General features: G+C 44.6%; 1 protein-coding gene across 4 annotated transcripts in view; it reads left to right on the top strand.

Moving 5' to 3' along the window:
- Positions 1 to 15,866, top strand: part of kansl1a (KAT8 regulatory NSL complex subunit 1a) — a 56,321-nt gene that overhangs the window by 36,446 nt on the left and 4,009 nt on the right. For all 4 annotated transcript variants that reach the window (XM_041875262.1, XM_041875312.1, XM_041875363.1 and 1 more), the window contains 6 exons: positions 5,273 to 5,414; positions 6,081 to 6,238; positions 6,594 to 6,729; positions 13,373 to 13,544; positions 14,946 to 15,101; positions 15,477 to 15,698. In XM_041875262.1, the coding sequence (XP_041731196.1) occupies positions 5,273 to 5,414; positions 6,081 to 6,238; positions 6,594 to 6,729; positions 13,373 to 13,544; positions 14,946 to 15,101; positions 15,477 to 15,698 (986 nt within the window). The remainder of the gene's footprint in view (positions 1 to 5,272; positions 5,415 to 6,080; positions 6,239 to 6,593; positions 6,730 to 13,372; positions 13,545 to 14,945; positions 15,102 to 15,476; positions 15,699 to 15,866) is intronic.

The raw sequence follows: 15,866 nt of genomic DNA, 5'->3' as shown, positions 1-15,866 counted from the left end.
ATTCCTTGTGCCCCTCTCCTTGCCTCCCTACTCAAAATGCATTGGAGGTGAAAATCAGAGGGGAGGAACCTCGGAGGAATCAAGAAAATACAATTGAGCAGCCCCAGAGATGTAATTGAGATACTGGTTCATTGATTAGATAAGGCTTGTTCAGGAGGGCGCAGTGTTCTGAAAGTTGATGCGTCTAGATCTGATCAATCTCTTTCGCCTGGGATGGGGAATCGCTTTGGCTCTATGCCTTACATTTTTCAAATCAAAGCGCCGAATACAACAGGTGTAGACATTAGTGAAATGCTTACTTACAAGCCCTTAACCAACAATGCATTTTTAAGAAAATGTAAAAAATAAATAAAAAAAATAACAGTAGGGAGGCTATATACAGGGGGGTACCGGTGCAGAGTCAATGTGCGGGGGCACTGGCTAGTCGAGGTAATTGAGGTAATATGTACATGTGGGTAGAGTTAAAATGACTATGCATAAATGAGCAGAGTAGCAGCAGCGTAAAAGAGGGGGGTGGGGTGGGGGGTAGCAATGATTAGCTGTTCAGGAGTCTTATGGCTTGGGGGTAGAAGCTGTTGAGAAGCCTTTTGTACCTAGACTTGGCGCTCCGGTACCGCTTGCCGTGCGGTAGCAGAGAGAACAGTCTATGACTAGGGTGGCTGAAGTCTTTGACAATTTTGAGAGCCTTCCTCTGACACCGCCTGGTATAGAGGTCCTGGATGGCAGAAAGCTTGGCCCCAGTGATGTACTGGGCCGTACGCACTACCCTCTGTAATGCCTTGCAGTCGGAGGCCGAGCAGTTGCCATACCAGGAGGTGATGCAACCTTTCAGGAGGCTCTCGATGGTGCAGCTGTATAACTTTTTGAGGATCTGAGGACCCATGCCAAATCTTTTCAGTCTCCTGAGGGGGAATAGGCTTTGTCGTGCCCTCTTCACGACTGTCTTGGGGTGTTTGGACCATGATAGTTCGTTGGTGATGTGGACACCAAGGAACTTGAAGCTCTCAACCTGTTCCACTACAGCCCTGTCGATGAGAATGGGGGTGTGCTCAGTCCTCTTTTTTTCCCTGTAGTCCACAATCATCTCCTTTTGTCTTGATCACGTTGAGGGAGAGGTTGTTATCCTGGCACCACACGGCCAGGTCTCGGACCTCCTCCCTATAGGCTTTCTCATCGTTGTCGGTGATCAGGCCTACCACTGTTGTGTCATCAGCAAACTTAATGATGGTGTTGGAGTCGTGCCTGGCCATGCAGTCATGGGTGAACAGGGAGTACAGGAGGGGACTGAGCACGCACCCCTGAGGGGCCCCCGTGTTGAGGATCATCGTGGCAGATGTGTTGTTACCTACCCTTACCACCTGGGGGTGGCCCGTCAGGAAGTCCAGGATCCAGTTGCAGAGGGAGGTGTTTAGTCCCAGGATCCTTAGCTAAGTGATGAGCTTTGAGGGCACTATGGTGTTGAATGCTGAGCTGTAGTCAATGAACAGCATTCTCACATAGGTGTTCCTCTTGTCCAGGTGGGAAAGGGCAGTGGGGAGTGCAATAGAGATTGCATCATCTGTGGATCTGTTGGAGCGGTATGCAAATTGGAGTGGATCTAGGGTTTCTTGGATAATGGTGTTGATGTGAGCCATGACCAGCCTTTCAAAGCACTTCATGGCTACAGATGTGAGTGCTACGGGTCGGTAGTCATTTAGGCAGGTTATCTTAGTGTCCTTGGGCACAGGAACTATGGTGGTCTGCTTGAAACATGTTGGTATTACAGACTCAGTCAGGGACATGTTGAAAATGTCAGTGAAGACACTTGCCAGTTGGTCAGCACATGCTCGGAGTACATGTCCTGGTAATCCATCTGGCCCTGCGGCCTTGTGAATGTTCACCTGCTTAAAAGTCTTACTCACATCGGCTATGGAGAGTGTGATCACATAGTCATCCGGAACAGCTGGTGCGCTCATGCATGCTTCAGTGTTGCTTGCCTCGAAGCGAGCATAGAAGTGATTTAGCTCATCTGGTACGTTGTTCCACTGGGCAGCTCGTGGCTGTGCTTCCTTTTGTAGTCTGTAATAGTTTTCAAGCCCTTCCACATCCTACGAGTGTAAGAGCCGGTGTAGTATGATTCAATCTTAGTCCGATATTGACTCTTTGCCTGTTTGATGGTTCGTCGGAGGGCATAGCGGGATTTCTTATAAGTGTCTGGGTTAGAGTCCCGCTCCTTGAAAGCGGCAGCTCTACCCTTTAGCTCAGTGCGGATGTTGCCTGTAATCCATGGCTTCTGGTTGGGGTATGTACGTACGGTCACTGTGGGGACGACGTCATCGATGCACTTATTTATGAAGCCGGTGACTGATGTGGTGTACTCCTCAATGCTATCTGAAGAATGTATGCACTCACTACTGTAAGTCGCTCTGGATAAGAGCGTCTGCTAAATGACTAAAATGTTAAATGTAAATGAATATTCCGAAATTACGTTGCCACGAGCAGCACTGCAGATATTGCGATGAGTGAAATGCAACTTTCGCTCACTGTCACACAAAATATCTGCACATGTGCCTGGATTTCGCTTCACACTTTTACAAAGTGGTAGCCACGGGACCAAAACAGCGACGAAGTTGAGCCTCGCGCTTCAACGCCCGAAGTAGTTGCGGAAATTGATCCACTATATGTACTTTCTGCATCTACGTCATATCACAGCCTACCTTTAAAGTCCAGGTAGAATATAATGGATTCGGAAAGTACTCAGACCCCATAATTTTTGTTACATTTTGTTACGTTAGCCTTATTCTAAAATGGAACGTTTTTTTTTTTTTTATCAATCTAAACACAATACCCTGTAACTACAAATCGAAAACAGGGTTTTAGAAATTCTTGCAAATGTATTAAAATTAAAAAACAGATACCTTATTTACATAAATATTCAGACCCTTTGCTATGAGACTCGAAGTTGAGCTCCGGTGCATCCTGTTTTCATTGATCATCCTTGATTTTTCTACAACTTGATTGGAGGCACCTGTGGTATATTCAATTGATTGGACATGATTTGGAAAGGCACACACCTGTCTATATAAGGTCCCACAGTTGACAGTGCATGTCAGAGGAAAAACCAAGCCATGAGGTCGAAGGAATTGTCCGTAGAGCTCCGAGACAGGATTGTGTCGAGGCACAGATCTGGGGAAGAGTACCAAAACATTTCTGCCGCATTGAAGGTCCCCAAGAACACCGTGGCCTCCATCATTCTTAAATGGAAGAAGCTTCGAACCACCAAGACTCTTCCTAGAGCTGGCCGCCCGGCCAAACTGAGCAATCGGAGGAGAAGGGCCTTGGTCAGGGAGGTGACCAAGAACCCGATGGTCACTCTGACAGAGCTCCAGAGTTCCTCTGTGGAGATGGTTGTCCTTCTGGAAGGTTCCCCCATCTCTGCAGAACTCCACCAATCAGGCCTTTATGGTAGAGTGGCCAGACGGAAGCCACTCCTCAGTAAAAGGCACATGACAGCCCGCTTGGAGTTTGCCAAAAGACACCTAAAGGACTGTCAGACCATGAGATAAAAGATTATCTGATCTGATGAAACCAAGATTAAACTCTTTGGCCTGAATGCCAAGCGTCACGTCTGGAGGAAACCTGGCACCATCCCTACAGTGAAGCGTGGTGTCAGCATCTTGCTGTGGGGATGTTTTTCAGGGAGGGACTGGGAGACTAGTCAGGATCGAGGGAAAGATGCAAAGTACAGAGAGATCCTGGATGAAAACCTGCTCCAGAGCACTCAGGACATCAGACTGAGACGAAGGTTCATCTTCCAACAGGACAACGACCCTAAGCTCACAGCCAAGACAACGCAGTAGTGGCTTCAGAACAAGTCTCTGAATGTCCTTGAGTGGCCCAGTCAGAGCCCGGACTTGAACCCGATCGAACATCTCTGGAGAGACCTGAAAATAGCTGTGCAGCAACGCTCCCCATCTAACATGACAGAGCTTGAGGATCTGCAGAGAAGAATGGAGAAACTCCCCAAATACAGTTTGTAGTGTTATACAAAAGACTCAAGGCTGTAATCGCTGCTAAAGGTGCTTCAACAAAGTACTGAGGAAAGGGTCTGAATACTTATGTAAATGTGATATTTTAGTTATTTTATTTATTTATAAAAAACTGTCTTTGCTTTGTCATTATGGGGTATGGATTGCGGGGGGGGACCCATTTCATTTCATTTCATTTCATTCATTTTAGAATAAGGCTGTAACTTAATGTGAAGGAGTCTGAATCGTTTCCGAATGCACAATTGTTTGTTAGTGTACAATTGTACAATTTATGCTCCCCGCATATATAAACCACGAAGACGTTTTACATTTTAGTAATTTAGCAGACGCTCTTATCCAGAGCGACTTATAGGAGCAATTAGGGTTAAGTGCCTTGCTCAAGGGCACATCGACTGATTTTTCACCTAGTCAGCTCAGGGATTCAAACGCTCTTAACCACTAGGCTACCTGCGGAAGATTGCCGAAATGGCCCAAACGCATGATTTTGTAATTTTTATAACTGTGCCTACTGTAGTTTAAACATGGTAAACTGGTGCGCACCAAGTTGTACTTCACGTTTTAGTATGGAAAATGGCTGTGAGGATTTTTCTGCAATATTAACAACATATTGACACAATTACAATCTTTATAGAATAAAAATCTAATTTAGCCAATTACATGTGGAAAGACGTTTTTGAGTAAACATCATCAAACCAGCAGCAGATGAAACAAAGTGACTTCTCTCCTTCTCTGTCTGGTTTTAGCTTGCGGCCACCGCTGGATAGCTTTAGGATATTTACTAGCCCGTACCAGTGACAGACTTGGCTATGTTATCGATATATGGCCGTACAAAAATAAGCTCACTTATTTTGCAAGCTAGAAGGAAACAGACACAAATTAATTCTGAAACGGAAGAGGATAGCTAGCTATACATGCTGTCTTTAGCTGATGCCTCTTCAACAAGAGGCAACTGTGACATGTCCCTCAGTATTGATACTTTGTCACAGAAGTTGAATACGTTTGCTATTTGACCTAAATGGTCGTTAATATTGTGTGATTTGTGAATTACCCAATGTTGAAAAAGTCAATTAGTCATAATGTGGGGGCAATAGTGTGTGGCTTTTGCATTCATTTGTGTAGGCGTTCAAGAAGAAATGAATCCAATTACACAGCAATTTATTTTATCAATGTAAAAATGTTGACATACAAGTAGGTTAGATGAACACTTGTTCACCGCTGTGTGTCTGTGTCACTTTCCGATTTAGGTGGAAGCGGGCGGAGAGTCGCTACACCATCGAGCGGGCCTCCATCATCAGCCACTGGAACTGGCTCCAGGCCCACATCTCAGACCTGGAGTACCGCATCCGCCAGCAGACAGACGTCTACCGACAGATCCGTGCCAACAAGGTACAGCACCGCCTCAACATTGGGCTAATTGTGCACGGTTTAATAATATAAATAATAATAATAATATGCCATTTAGCAGACGCTTTTATCCAAAGCGACTTACAGTCATGCGTGCATAATATAAAAGTAATATGGTAATTTCATCCAAAGCGACTTGCAGAAGTGACAACCTTGTCACTGACATATATTCAGTATATGTGGCCCATGCGGTAGTCAAACCCACAACCCGGGTGTTGCTTCTACCATGCTCTAACCCACTTAACCATTTGAATGACCATTTCTGTCCAGACCTGCAGCATGTACATGTGAAAGTGGCTTGTAAAGAGATTAGCATGAGCAGTGCCACAGATGCCGTGTAGCCTAAATTTGGAGTGCCACTATTCACTCTATTGTGGTAGTACTAGTACAAATATGGCCTACATAAACGTCCTATACACGTTATGCCGTCTTTTTTAAGATAAGATAAGGTCTTAATTGTTGGACATTTAAGTGCAGCAACTTTCACATAAAATAAATCACATTATGCGTCACATAATACAAAAGTAGTATACAGCAGGTAAATTACACCATGTGTAGGATGTGGGTTTGTCTCTCGCTGTGGATGGTAGCCTATACAGTATTATGTAATGTCTGTGGCTGATGTACGGTATTTGACTCCACCCTCAGGGCTCAGTGGAGTTGGGAGGCGTGGCCCCCAGTGCATTGGTGGTGGGCGGGGCAGAAGTTAAGACTGAGACTATTCCCCAGGACTGTCAGGTCACAATCACAGAGTCTGGACCCTGGAGAGGCCAGAATGGCAGGCCGGTCAATGGGGTCCTCAACAGGTACACACACAGAATGCTTAACCTAACAAAGCATAGATTCTTCAAGTGCATCTATTTGGAGGAAGAACCTATGAAAATAAGGCATTAACTTGTTATCTTTTCAAAGATTGATTGGATACGTAATTCATTCACATTGCTGTGGAGTGTCCGTTTCAGCCTGCCTTTGTAAATGAATATTGAGGTGGAGGCCTAGAAGGAATGTCATTTGCTTCAACAAATTGTCTCCCAAGTGCCAATGACTACCCTATTCAAAGAGCACCTTGCATACCAGTCTCCGGCGCTATACAGTTTTTACCCATTTGAGCGCTCTACCCATTGCTTCTTCTCTTCAATGTGTCTTGTCTCTCCTCTCCAGGGTGTCAGAGAGTAACAGCAAACACCAACCCAGCCCCAACGACAGCACCTGTGTGGCAGCCCGTACGCGGCCCTTACTCAACTGCAGACGACGGAGACTTGTACAGCCTAACACAGTACCTAACCTCAATGGCAAGGTATGTTTCTGCATGTGTACTTGCAGATCCTTTTAGATCCATAGTATGCTTTCCTCCTGCCCAGCACTAAAACCAAAATATAACTTATCATTTAATTGCCTTTCTCCAGTGTTGTGTTTTGTTATTTATCCTCTTGTGCTCGTGGATTACATTTGACTGTATTGTGTTATCGATTCTATTGTGTGTTTTGAGTGGGCTGTAAACCTAGGAACATAAGTCCTGAAGGACTAATGGGCATATTAAAACCCATTTGTTCCCAAATCTTTCCCAGACATACCGCTATGCAAATCTTATGCCATTAGTATCCTAACCCGTAATCCATATTGTAAAAAAAAAAAAAAGTTAAAACTAATAATTATTTTCGTTTATTGTGACCAATGGAACAAGCAGTGATCTACCTACAGTGCATTCGGAAAGTATTCAGACCCCTTGACTTTTTCCACAATTTGTTACAGCCTTATTCTAAAATTGTTTTTTCTCCTCATCAATCTACGCACAATAACCCATAATGACAAAGCTAAAATAGGTTTATAGACATTTTTGCAAATGTATTACAAATAAAAAAACATTTACATAAGTATTCAGACCCTTTACTCAGTACTTTGTTGAAGCACCTTTGGCAGCGATTAAAACCTTGGTGTCTTCTTGGGTATGACACTACAAGCTTGGCACACCTGTATTTGGGAGTTTCTCCCATTCTTCTCTGCCGATCCTCCCAAGCTCTGTCAGGTTGGATGGGGAGCGTCGCTGCATAGCTATTTTCAGGTCTTTCCAGAGATGTTCGATCGGGTTCAAGTCCAGGCTCTGGCTGGGCCACTCAAGAATATTCAGAGACTTGCAGGTTTCCTCCAGACGTGACGCTTGGCATTCAGGCCAAAGAGTGCAATCTTGGTTTCATCAGACCAGAGAATGTTGTTTCTCATGGTCTGACAGTCCTTTAGTTGCCTTTTGGCAAACTCCAAGCGGGCAGTCATGTCTCTTCTACTGAGGAGTGGCTTCCTTCTGACCATTCTACCATAAAGGCCTGTGGTGGAGTGCTGCAGGGATGGTTGTCCTTCTGGAAGGTTCTCCCATCACTACAGAGGAACTCCGGTGCTCTGTCAGTGACCATCGGGTTCTTGGTCACCTCCCTGACCGAGGCCCTTTTCCCCCGATTGCTCAGTTTGGCCGGGCGGCCAGCTCTAGGAAGAGTCTCTTGGTGGTTCCAAACTTCTTCCATTTAAAAATGGAGGCCACTTTGTTCTTGGGGAACTTCAATGCTGCAGACATATTTTAGTGCCCTTCCCCAAATCTGTGCCTCGACACAATCTTGTCTCAGAGCTCTAGGGACAATTCCTGCGACCTCATGGCTTGGTTATTGCTCTGACATGCACTGTCAACTGTGGGACCTTTATATAGACTATATAGTGCCTTTCCAAATCATGCCCAATCAATTGAATTTACCATAGGTGGACTCCAATGAAGTTGTAGAAACATCTCAAGGATGATCAATGGAAACAGGATGCGCCTGAGCTCAATTTCGAGTCTCATAGCAAGGGGTCTGAATACTTATGTAAATAAGGTATTTCTGTTTTTTATTTTAAATATTTGCTACAATTTCTAAACCTGGTTTCACTTTGTCATTATGGGGTATTGTGTGTAGATTTTAGGAAAATAATTTATTTCATCCATTTTAGAATAAGGCTGTAACGTAACAATGTGGGAAAAGTGTAGGGGTCTGAATATATTTTAGTCATTTAGCAGACGCTCTTATCCAGAGCGACTTAGTGAGTGCATACATTTTTCATACTGGCCCCCCGTGGGAAATGAACCCACAAGCGCCATGCTCTACCAACTGAGCTACAGGGGACTACACTTTCCGAATGTGCTGTACCTATAGTGCCTTCAGAAAGTATTCATACCCATTGACTTATTCCACATTTTGTTACAGCCTGAATTCAAAATAGATAAAAAAAATCACCCATCTACACACTACCCCATAATGACAAAGTGAAAACATGTTTTTAGAGATGTTTGCAAATGTATTGAAAATGAAATGCATAAATATCTAATTTACATAAATATTCACACCTGAGTCAATTTGTAGAAGCACCAACAGTCTCTACAGCACTTCACCAATCTGGGCTTTATGGGAGGGTGGCCAGACAGAAGCCACTCCTGAGAAAAAGGCACATGACAGCACGCCTGGAGTTTGCAAGAAGGCACGTGAAAGACTCAGAGTACAAGGCAGAAAATTCAGTGGTATTTTTGTTCCCCTCCTGTACTCCCTATTCACCCACGACTACATGGCCACACACAACTCCAACACCAAGTTTGCTGATGACACGATGGTGGTAGGCCTGATCACCTGCGACGATGAGAGCCTACAGGGAGGAGGTTCGTGACCTGGCAGTGTGCTGCCGGGACAACAAACTCTCCCTCAACGTCAGTAAGGGGAACTGATCGTGGACTACAGGAAACGGTGTGGCGAGCAAGCCCCCATCCACATCAACGGGGCTGCAGTGGAGCGGGTCAGGGGCTTCAAGTGCCTCGGTGTCCAAATCAATAAGGACTTAAAATGGTCCACACGCGCACAGTCGTGCTGAAGGCACAACATTGCCTGTTTCCCCTCAGGAGGTTGAAAATGTTTGGCGTGGGCCCTCGAAGTTCTACAGCTGCACCGTTGAGAGCATCTTGGTATGGCAACAGCACTGCTACAGAAGGTGGTGCGGACAGCCCAGTACATCACTGGGGCCGAGCTCCCTGCCAGCCAGGACCTCTATCAGGCGGGGTGAAAGGAAAGTCCGGAACATTGTTAGACTCTAGCCACCCAAGCCATAGACTGTTCTCTCTGCTTCCGCACATCAAGTGTGACACCAACAGGCTCCTGAACAGCTTCTATCCCCAAGCCATTTGGACTGCTAAAAAGCTAACAAAATGTCTACACGGACTGTCTGAGTTGACCCTTGTTTATTTTAAGTTTTGCGCTGTCTATGCACACACACAGGACTACGCACACTAACACAACACACACGCACGCCATTTTGCTCACACAACATGCATACACATTTATACTGACAACACAAACGCGCGCACACATTTACATTTAAATTTTAGTCATTTAGCAGACTTACAGTTAGTGCATACATAATTTTTTTTCATACCCCCTGTGGGAATCGAACCCACAACCCTGGCGTTGCAAACGCCATGCTCTATCAACTGAGCTACATCCCTGCCGGCCATTCCCTCCCCTACCCTGGACGACGCTGGGCCAATTGCGCGCCGCCCCATGGGTCTCCCGGTCCTGCCGGCTACGACAGAGCCTGGATTCAAACCAGGATCTCTAGTGGCACAGCTGCAGTGCCTTAGACCACTGCACCACTCGGGAGACTAGCATACAATCATATTCGCTGCTGCTACTCTGTTTACCATATATCGAGATGCCTAGTCACCTTACCCCTATACATACAGTATCTACCTCTATCGCGTCAGTATACCTGCACATTGTAAATATGGAATTGGAAATTACCCTGTATATAGCTTACTTCTCGTCTTTTTATTTGTGTTTTTGTTCTACCTTATTTGTATTACTACATTTATATTGATTACTGCATTGTTGGGTTTAGCGCTAGCAAGAAAGTAATTTCACTGTACCTGTGCACGTTACATAACTTGAAATTGTGTTTTCCAGGCCTGGAAAAGTTTTGGAAAATTATAATCTTAAATTTAGGAAAAGTCATGGAAAGTAACTTCATAATTTCTGTTAATGTAATTTATTTAAGCAGAGTTATTTTTATATTTGATCAATGAAATAAAAATCAAATCAGCCAGGCTCGGAATTACACGTTTGCGCGCATCACCTGCATGTGTGTGAGACGAGTGGGCTGTAGCTCAAGGAGAGAGCGAGACAGTCGGACATTGCAGCAGCAGGTAGGCCTAGCCTATAAAATATAAGAGAAAAGACTAAGTACCCAATTCAAAACATATCTTGTACCCTCTAGTTAACTGTTTAGCTATTATTAGCATGCGTGGATGTTTTCATTATGTCATGTCCCAAAAAACCCACAGACTCTCACCAATAAGGCCGTAAAAAGTTGATGTACTTACTTGACTGATTAATTTAAACAATTATTTTTGACGGAACCAACGATTCACTTCGCCAATGTATTATTTTGTATTCGGTTCAATCACAGTGAATCTAATCATGTGAATCGCGAAAAGTGATTTTAAGAAAACATTTTTAGCCCTTTGAATTATGTGGCTTCAACTTGTTTTGTACTGTGCCTTCGGAAAGTATTCAGACCCCACATTTTGTTACGGATAAAATCCTCAGCAATTTACACACAATACCCCATAACGACAAAGCATAAACCGTTTTTTATCATTTTTAGCAAATGTTTATTTAAATAAGTATTTGGACCCTTTGCTATGAGACTCGAAATTGAGCTCAGATGCATCATGTTTCCATTGATCATCCTTGAGATGTTTCTACGACTTGATTGGAGTCCGTCTGTGATAAAGTAAATTGATTGGACATGATTTGGAAAGGCACACACCTGTCTATATAAGGTCCCACAATTGACAGTGCATGTCAGAGCAAAAACCAAGCCATGAGGTCGAAGGAATTGTCCGTAGATCTCCGAGACAGGATTGTGTCGAGGCACAAATCTGAGGAAGGGTACCAAAAAAATGTCTGCAGCGTTGAAGGCCCCCAAGAACACAGTGGCCTCCATCATTCTTAAATGGAAGAAGTTTGGAACCACCAAGACTCTTCCTAGCGCTGGCCGCCCGGCCAAACTGAGCAACCGGGGGAGAAGGGCCTTGGTCAGGGAGGTGACCATGAACCCGATGGTCACTCACAGAGCTCTAGAGTTCCTCTGTGGGGATGGGAGAACCTTTCAGAAGGACAGCCATCTCTGCAGCACCCCACCATTCAAGCCTTTTATGGTAGAGTGGCCAGACGGAAGCCGCCACTCAGTAAAAGGCACATGACGGCCTGCTTGGAGTTAAAGACTTAAAGACTCTCAGACAATGAGAAACAAGATTCTCTGGTCTGACCACAACACTTTCACCCAGTTCTCCTCGGAATCATTCAGATGTTCATTGGCAAGCTTCAGACGGGCCTTTATATGTGCTTTCTTGAGCAGGGGGACCTTGCAGGATTTCAGTCCTTCACGGCATAGTGTGTTACCAATTGTTTTCTTGGTGACTATGGTCCCAGCTGCCTTGAGATCATTGACAAGATCCTTCCGTGTATTCTGGGCGGATTCCTCACCGGTGAGATCTTGCATGGAGCCCCAGGCCGATGGAGATTGACAGTTCTTTTGTGCTTCTTCCATTTGCGAATAATCGCACCAACTGTTGTCACCTTCTCACCAAGCTGCTTGGCGATGGTCTTGTTGCCCATTCCAGCCTTGTGTAGGTCTACAATCTTGTCCCTGACATCCTTGGAGAGCTCTTTGGTCTTGGCCATGGTGGAGAGTTTGGAATCTGATTGATTGATTGCTTCTGTGGACAGGTGTCTTTTATACAGGTAAAAAGCTGAGATTAGGAGCACTCCCTTTAAGAGTGTGCTCCTAATCTCAGCTCGTTACCTGTATAAAAGACACCTGGGAGCCAGAAATCTTTCTGATTGAGAGGGGGTCATATACTTATTTCCCTCATTAAAATGCAAATCAATTTAACATTTTTGACATGCGTTTTTCTGGATTTTTTTGTTGTTATGCTGTCTCTCACTGTTCAAATAAACCTACCATTAAAATTATAGACTGATCATTTTTGTCAGTGGGCAAACGTACAAAATCAGCAGGGGATCAAATACTTTTTTACCTCACTGTAGATACACCTCCAGTTGTTGGTCATGGAAATTTGGTGAAAAGTCATAAGTCCATCTGTCAAAATAAATCCTTAAGTCACTTCCACTGTATTTTCCCGCTAGTCACCAGTGTGACAAGACATTTTCATATACTGCGAGCATCATGTATTCTATGTATTGAATATATAGAGCGGCAGGTAGCCTAGAGGTTAGAGCGTTGAGCCAGTAACCGAAAGGATGCTGGTTCTAATACCCGAGCCGAGAAGGTGTGCCCTTGAGCAAGGCACTTAACCCTAATTTGTGACAGTTTTTAAGAAATCTCAATTTAAAAAAGCACATATGTAAACTAAACCCTTTAAACATTTTGTATTTACAAATAAATAATTGTTTTAATTTCAACAATGTATTTTTATGCTGTTAAAAGTACACCGTGGTGAGATGCTCGTGGTCTGGTGACCGTTTTAATAAATCATATGAAACGATCATTCTCTAAATCAGTTTTTCCCAACTCCTTGAGTACCTCCAACAGCACACGTTGTTTTAGCCCGGGACAAGCACACCTGATTAAATTGTCAACTAATCATCAAGCCCTCAATGAGTTGAATCAGGTGAGTTTGTCCGGGGCAACAACAAAAATGTGTGGTGTTGACGGTACTCGAGGGCTGGAGTTGAAATACACTGCTCTAAATGATACTAGACACCATAATAATGCATAATATGACGCATTAGTTGAAGTACAACTTTAACTTCTCTAGAGTTTAAAGTACTAACGTTTTGTGCGGTCGCTATTGTGACTCATGGGATTAAATGGATAAATAAACAAGTGACTTTTGGTGCGTCCCTTCCCAGGTCCCGAGAACCAGCGCTGTCCTGTGCAGCTGCAGGGTCAACCCCTCCTCCTGTGTGACATGCGGGGGTCGCCCCAGCGCCCCCAGAGAAGACCCCCAGTACGAGCTGCCCTCCCTGGAGCGCTTGTCCCACCTGGACCCGGGCGTCCACCCCATCCTCTCCCTCCCTGATGGTAAGGAGCCAGGAGCATAGAACCATAATCTATTTTTATTATGTTTGTATTAGCCAGGAGCCAGCACTGTACAGACTGATACCATACACTCCATATATCTCTGTGCCCCTGCTTGGCCTGTTACGAAAGTGGTGTGGGTGTATACTGGTCGAAATACAAATTATTTCACAAACGTGAGTCATTTTTGTCCATTGCGTTGTCACTATTCCTGATATTTTTGTTAGCTAGCTGCGGTTGTTAGCAGCTAAGCAAGCTAGCTGCTACCTATATCAGTCAAAACGGCTTACTAGATTTCATCTTGTCATCCAACTTTTAGCTACAAACCACAGGATTTGAAATGGAATGGAATGGCGAGATGGTTGTGTGGAGGATATGCTTTGACTTGCTTTCTTGTTGGCTAGCTAAGTTAGCCGCGATAGCTAGCTAGCATGCTAGCTAACTGCTTTTCACATGCCAACTCTTACAAACTACATTTGAAATAGTGACTGGCGAGATAGTTGTTGTTGTTGCTTTGTCTTTTTTGGTGTGGATTGCTTGGGTTGCTGCTAGCTTGTTTGCAGTGTGCACACCTGAGCCTGTCTCCCCTAGTCTCCTTCTCTCCACCATAGAGTTTGAAGAAAAAATGTAAAGCTGTTGGACATTTGCACAATACTGGTCTTCAACAAATCAGACTGGCCTGTCTCGGCTAAAGAGCATCATGTTACAACCATTAAAAAAATAAACCGTTTGAGATGGGGTTTTAATGAATGGTTCTTCACTACTTTATGCTTTGGCCACAACTACAAGTAAAGGACGAGTCAACATCAATTCAAGTTTTTAGAATTAGCTTTTTTTTGTTGATTTTCAGTTACTTTAAGCCTTCCAAAACTAAAGGCCTGTCCTCAGTGGCTTTTGGTTATTTCAACTCGTGACTTTTTAACATGACATTTAGGCTAATTTGCTTCAAACCTGACAATGTGCTTCTGAACTAGTCTAGTTTGTTTACCTGCCACCCCACAGAAAAAGGAGAAAAGGTGAGGGAGCTTCAGCTTAAAAACTGTAAATAAATGTGGATATCTCTTTAGCTAACCTGGCTAACTGTAACTTTCTCTACACGCTCTCGTAATGTTGCTTAATGCCTCCTAACAAGGTGACTCCAGTAATGTAAACATATTGCTGTTTATGACGTAACCACCTTTAGTGGTTCAGACTAGTTGACTGCCATTCCAGAAGCACCTTGCTTGTATTAGTTTTCATTTTCACCTCCCTACTGTACAATTTATCATCATGGAGAGTGTGAAACAGCCTATGTTTTATATAAACCCCTCCATTCCTCCACTCACCTTGTCCCTTTTTCCTTCTCTCCTCTGCACCGACCATATCTTCTCGTGGATAACAGTGAGTGTGCGTTTCTCTCCTTAGATGTGTGTATGAGCCTGCGGCTGCAGCAGGTGATGAAGAGCCACTGGCAGGGCAAGGCCCCCGAGAGAACCAAGCCCCTCAAGAAGCTCTCGCTCAAACACAAGCTCTCCTCCAAAGACAAGCACATCAAGCTGGCCAACTCGCTCATGGCACACAGTGAGTATATGCGGGCAGAAGCACACACACATATATGACGCAATCCAATACACACCTAGTGTAGTCATACACACCTACTTATATACTTATGCACACAACCTTTGGAAAGCAAGGTGTTTTCCACAAACAGTCAGGGAGTACACATATGACCCCTTGTGGACACAAAGATACACACCCACTCGCACACATATATGGGCACCAAAAGGAGATAAACACAGCCTTTGGAAATCAACTTGTCAGCCATAGTCGAGTATACACAAGGACTTTTGTCACATTTGTTTTTTATTTTACCAGAATGTCTCTTGCCACACACACACCACCCTAGCTGTGTAGAATTAAAATCCCCTGACCAGTTTCTCTCCCCTCACCCCACAGGACTGTCTCACTATAAGAGCCGGGCTGAGAAGCTGCAGCGACGACAACACCACCACCTGGAGGGCAACTGTGGGGTGCTGAGCGCCGCCAGGCTGGAGGGCCAGTCCCTCTGTAAGGCCGAGCGGCTTCTGCACGGCCTCCCCTCACCCTCCACAGGGCCCTATGACCGGGGCTACAGTCGCAAGAGGCCCCGAGAGCACTTGCTGGACAGGACCCACGGCTGTGAGTTAACCACACTACTCAGAAGAACCCGACCTGGGTGAAATACTTAAGCTGTGTTTAATCAGCTTGCCAGGTGCAATGGAATCAATGGACTAGTCCCAAAAGTGCAAATCCCACACTAAATCAAGCTCCTCTCATGTACTTCTGAGTACTTGAAAGCATCATTTG

The sequence above is a fragment of the Coregonus clupeaformis genome, chromosome 1, assembly GCF_020615455.1.
Source record: "Coregonus clupeaformis isolate EN_2021a chromosome 1, ASM2061545v1, whole genome shotgun sequence".
NCBI classification, from domain to species: Eukaryota; Metazoa; Chordata; class Actinopteri; order Salmoniformes; family Salmonidae; genus Coregonus; species Coregonus clupeaformis.
Note: the sequence above shows the minus strand (reverse complement) of the source record. Positions and strands in the feature narration are given on the sequence as shown.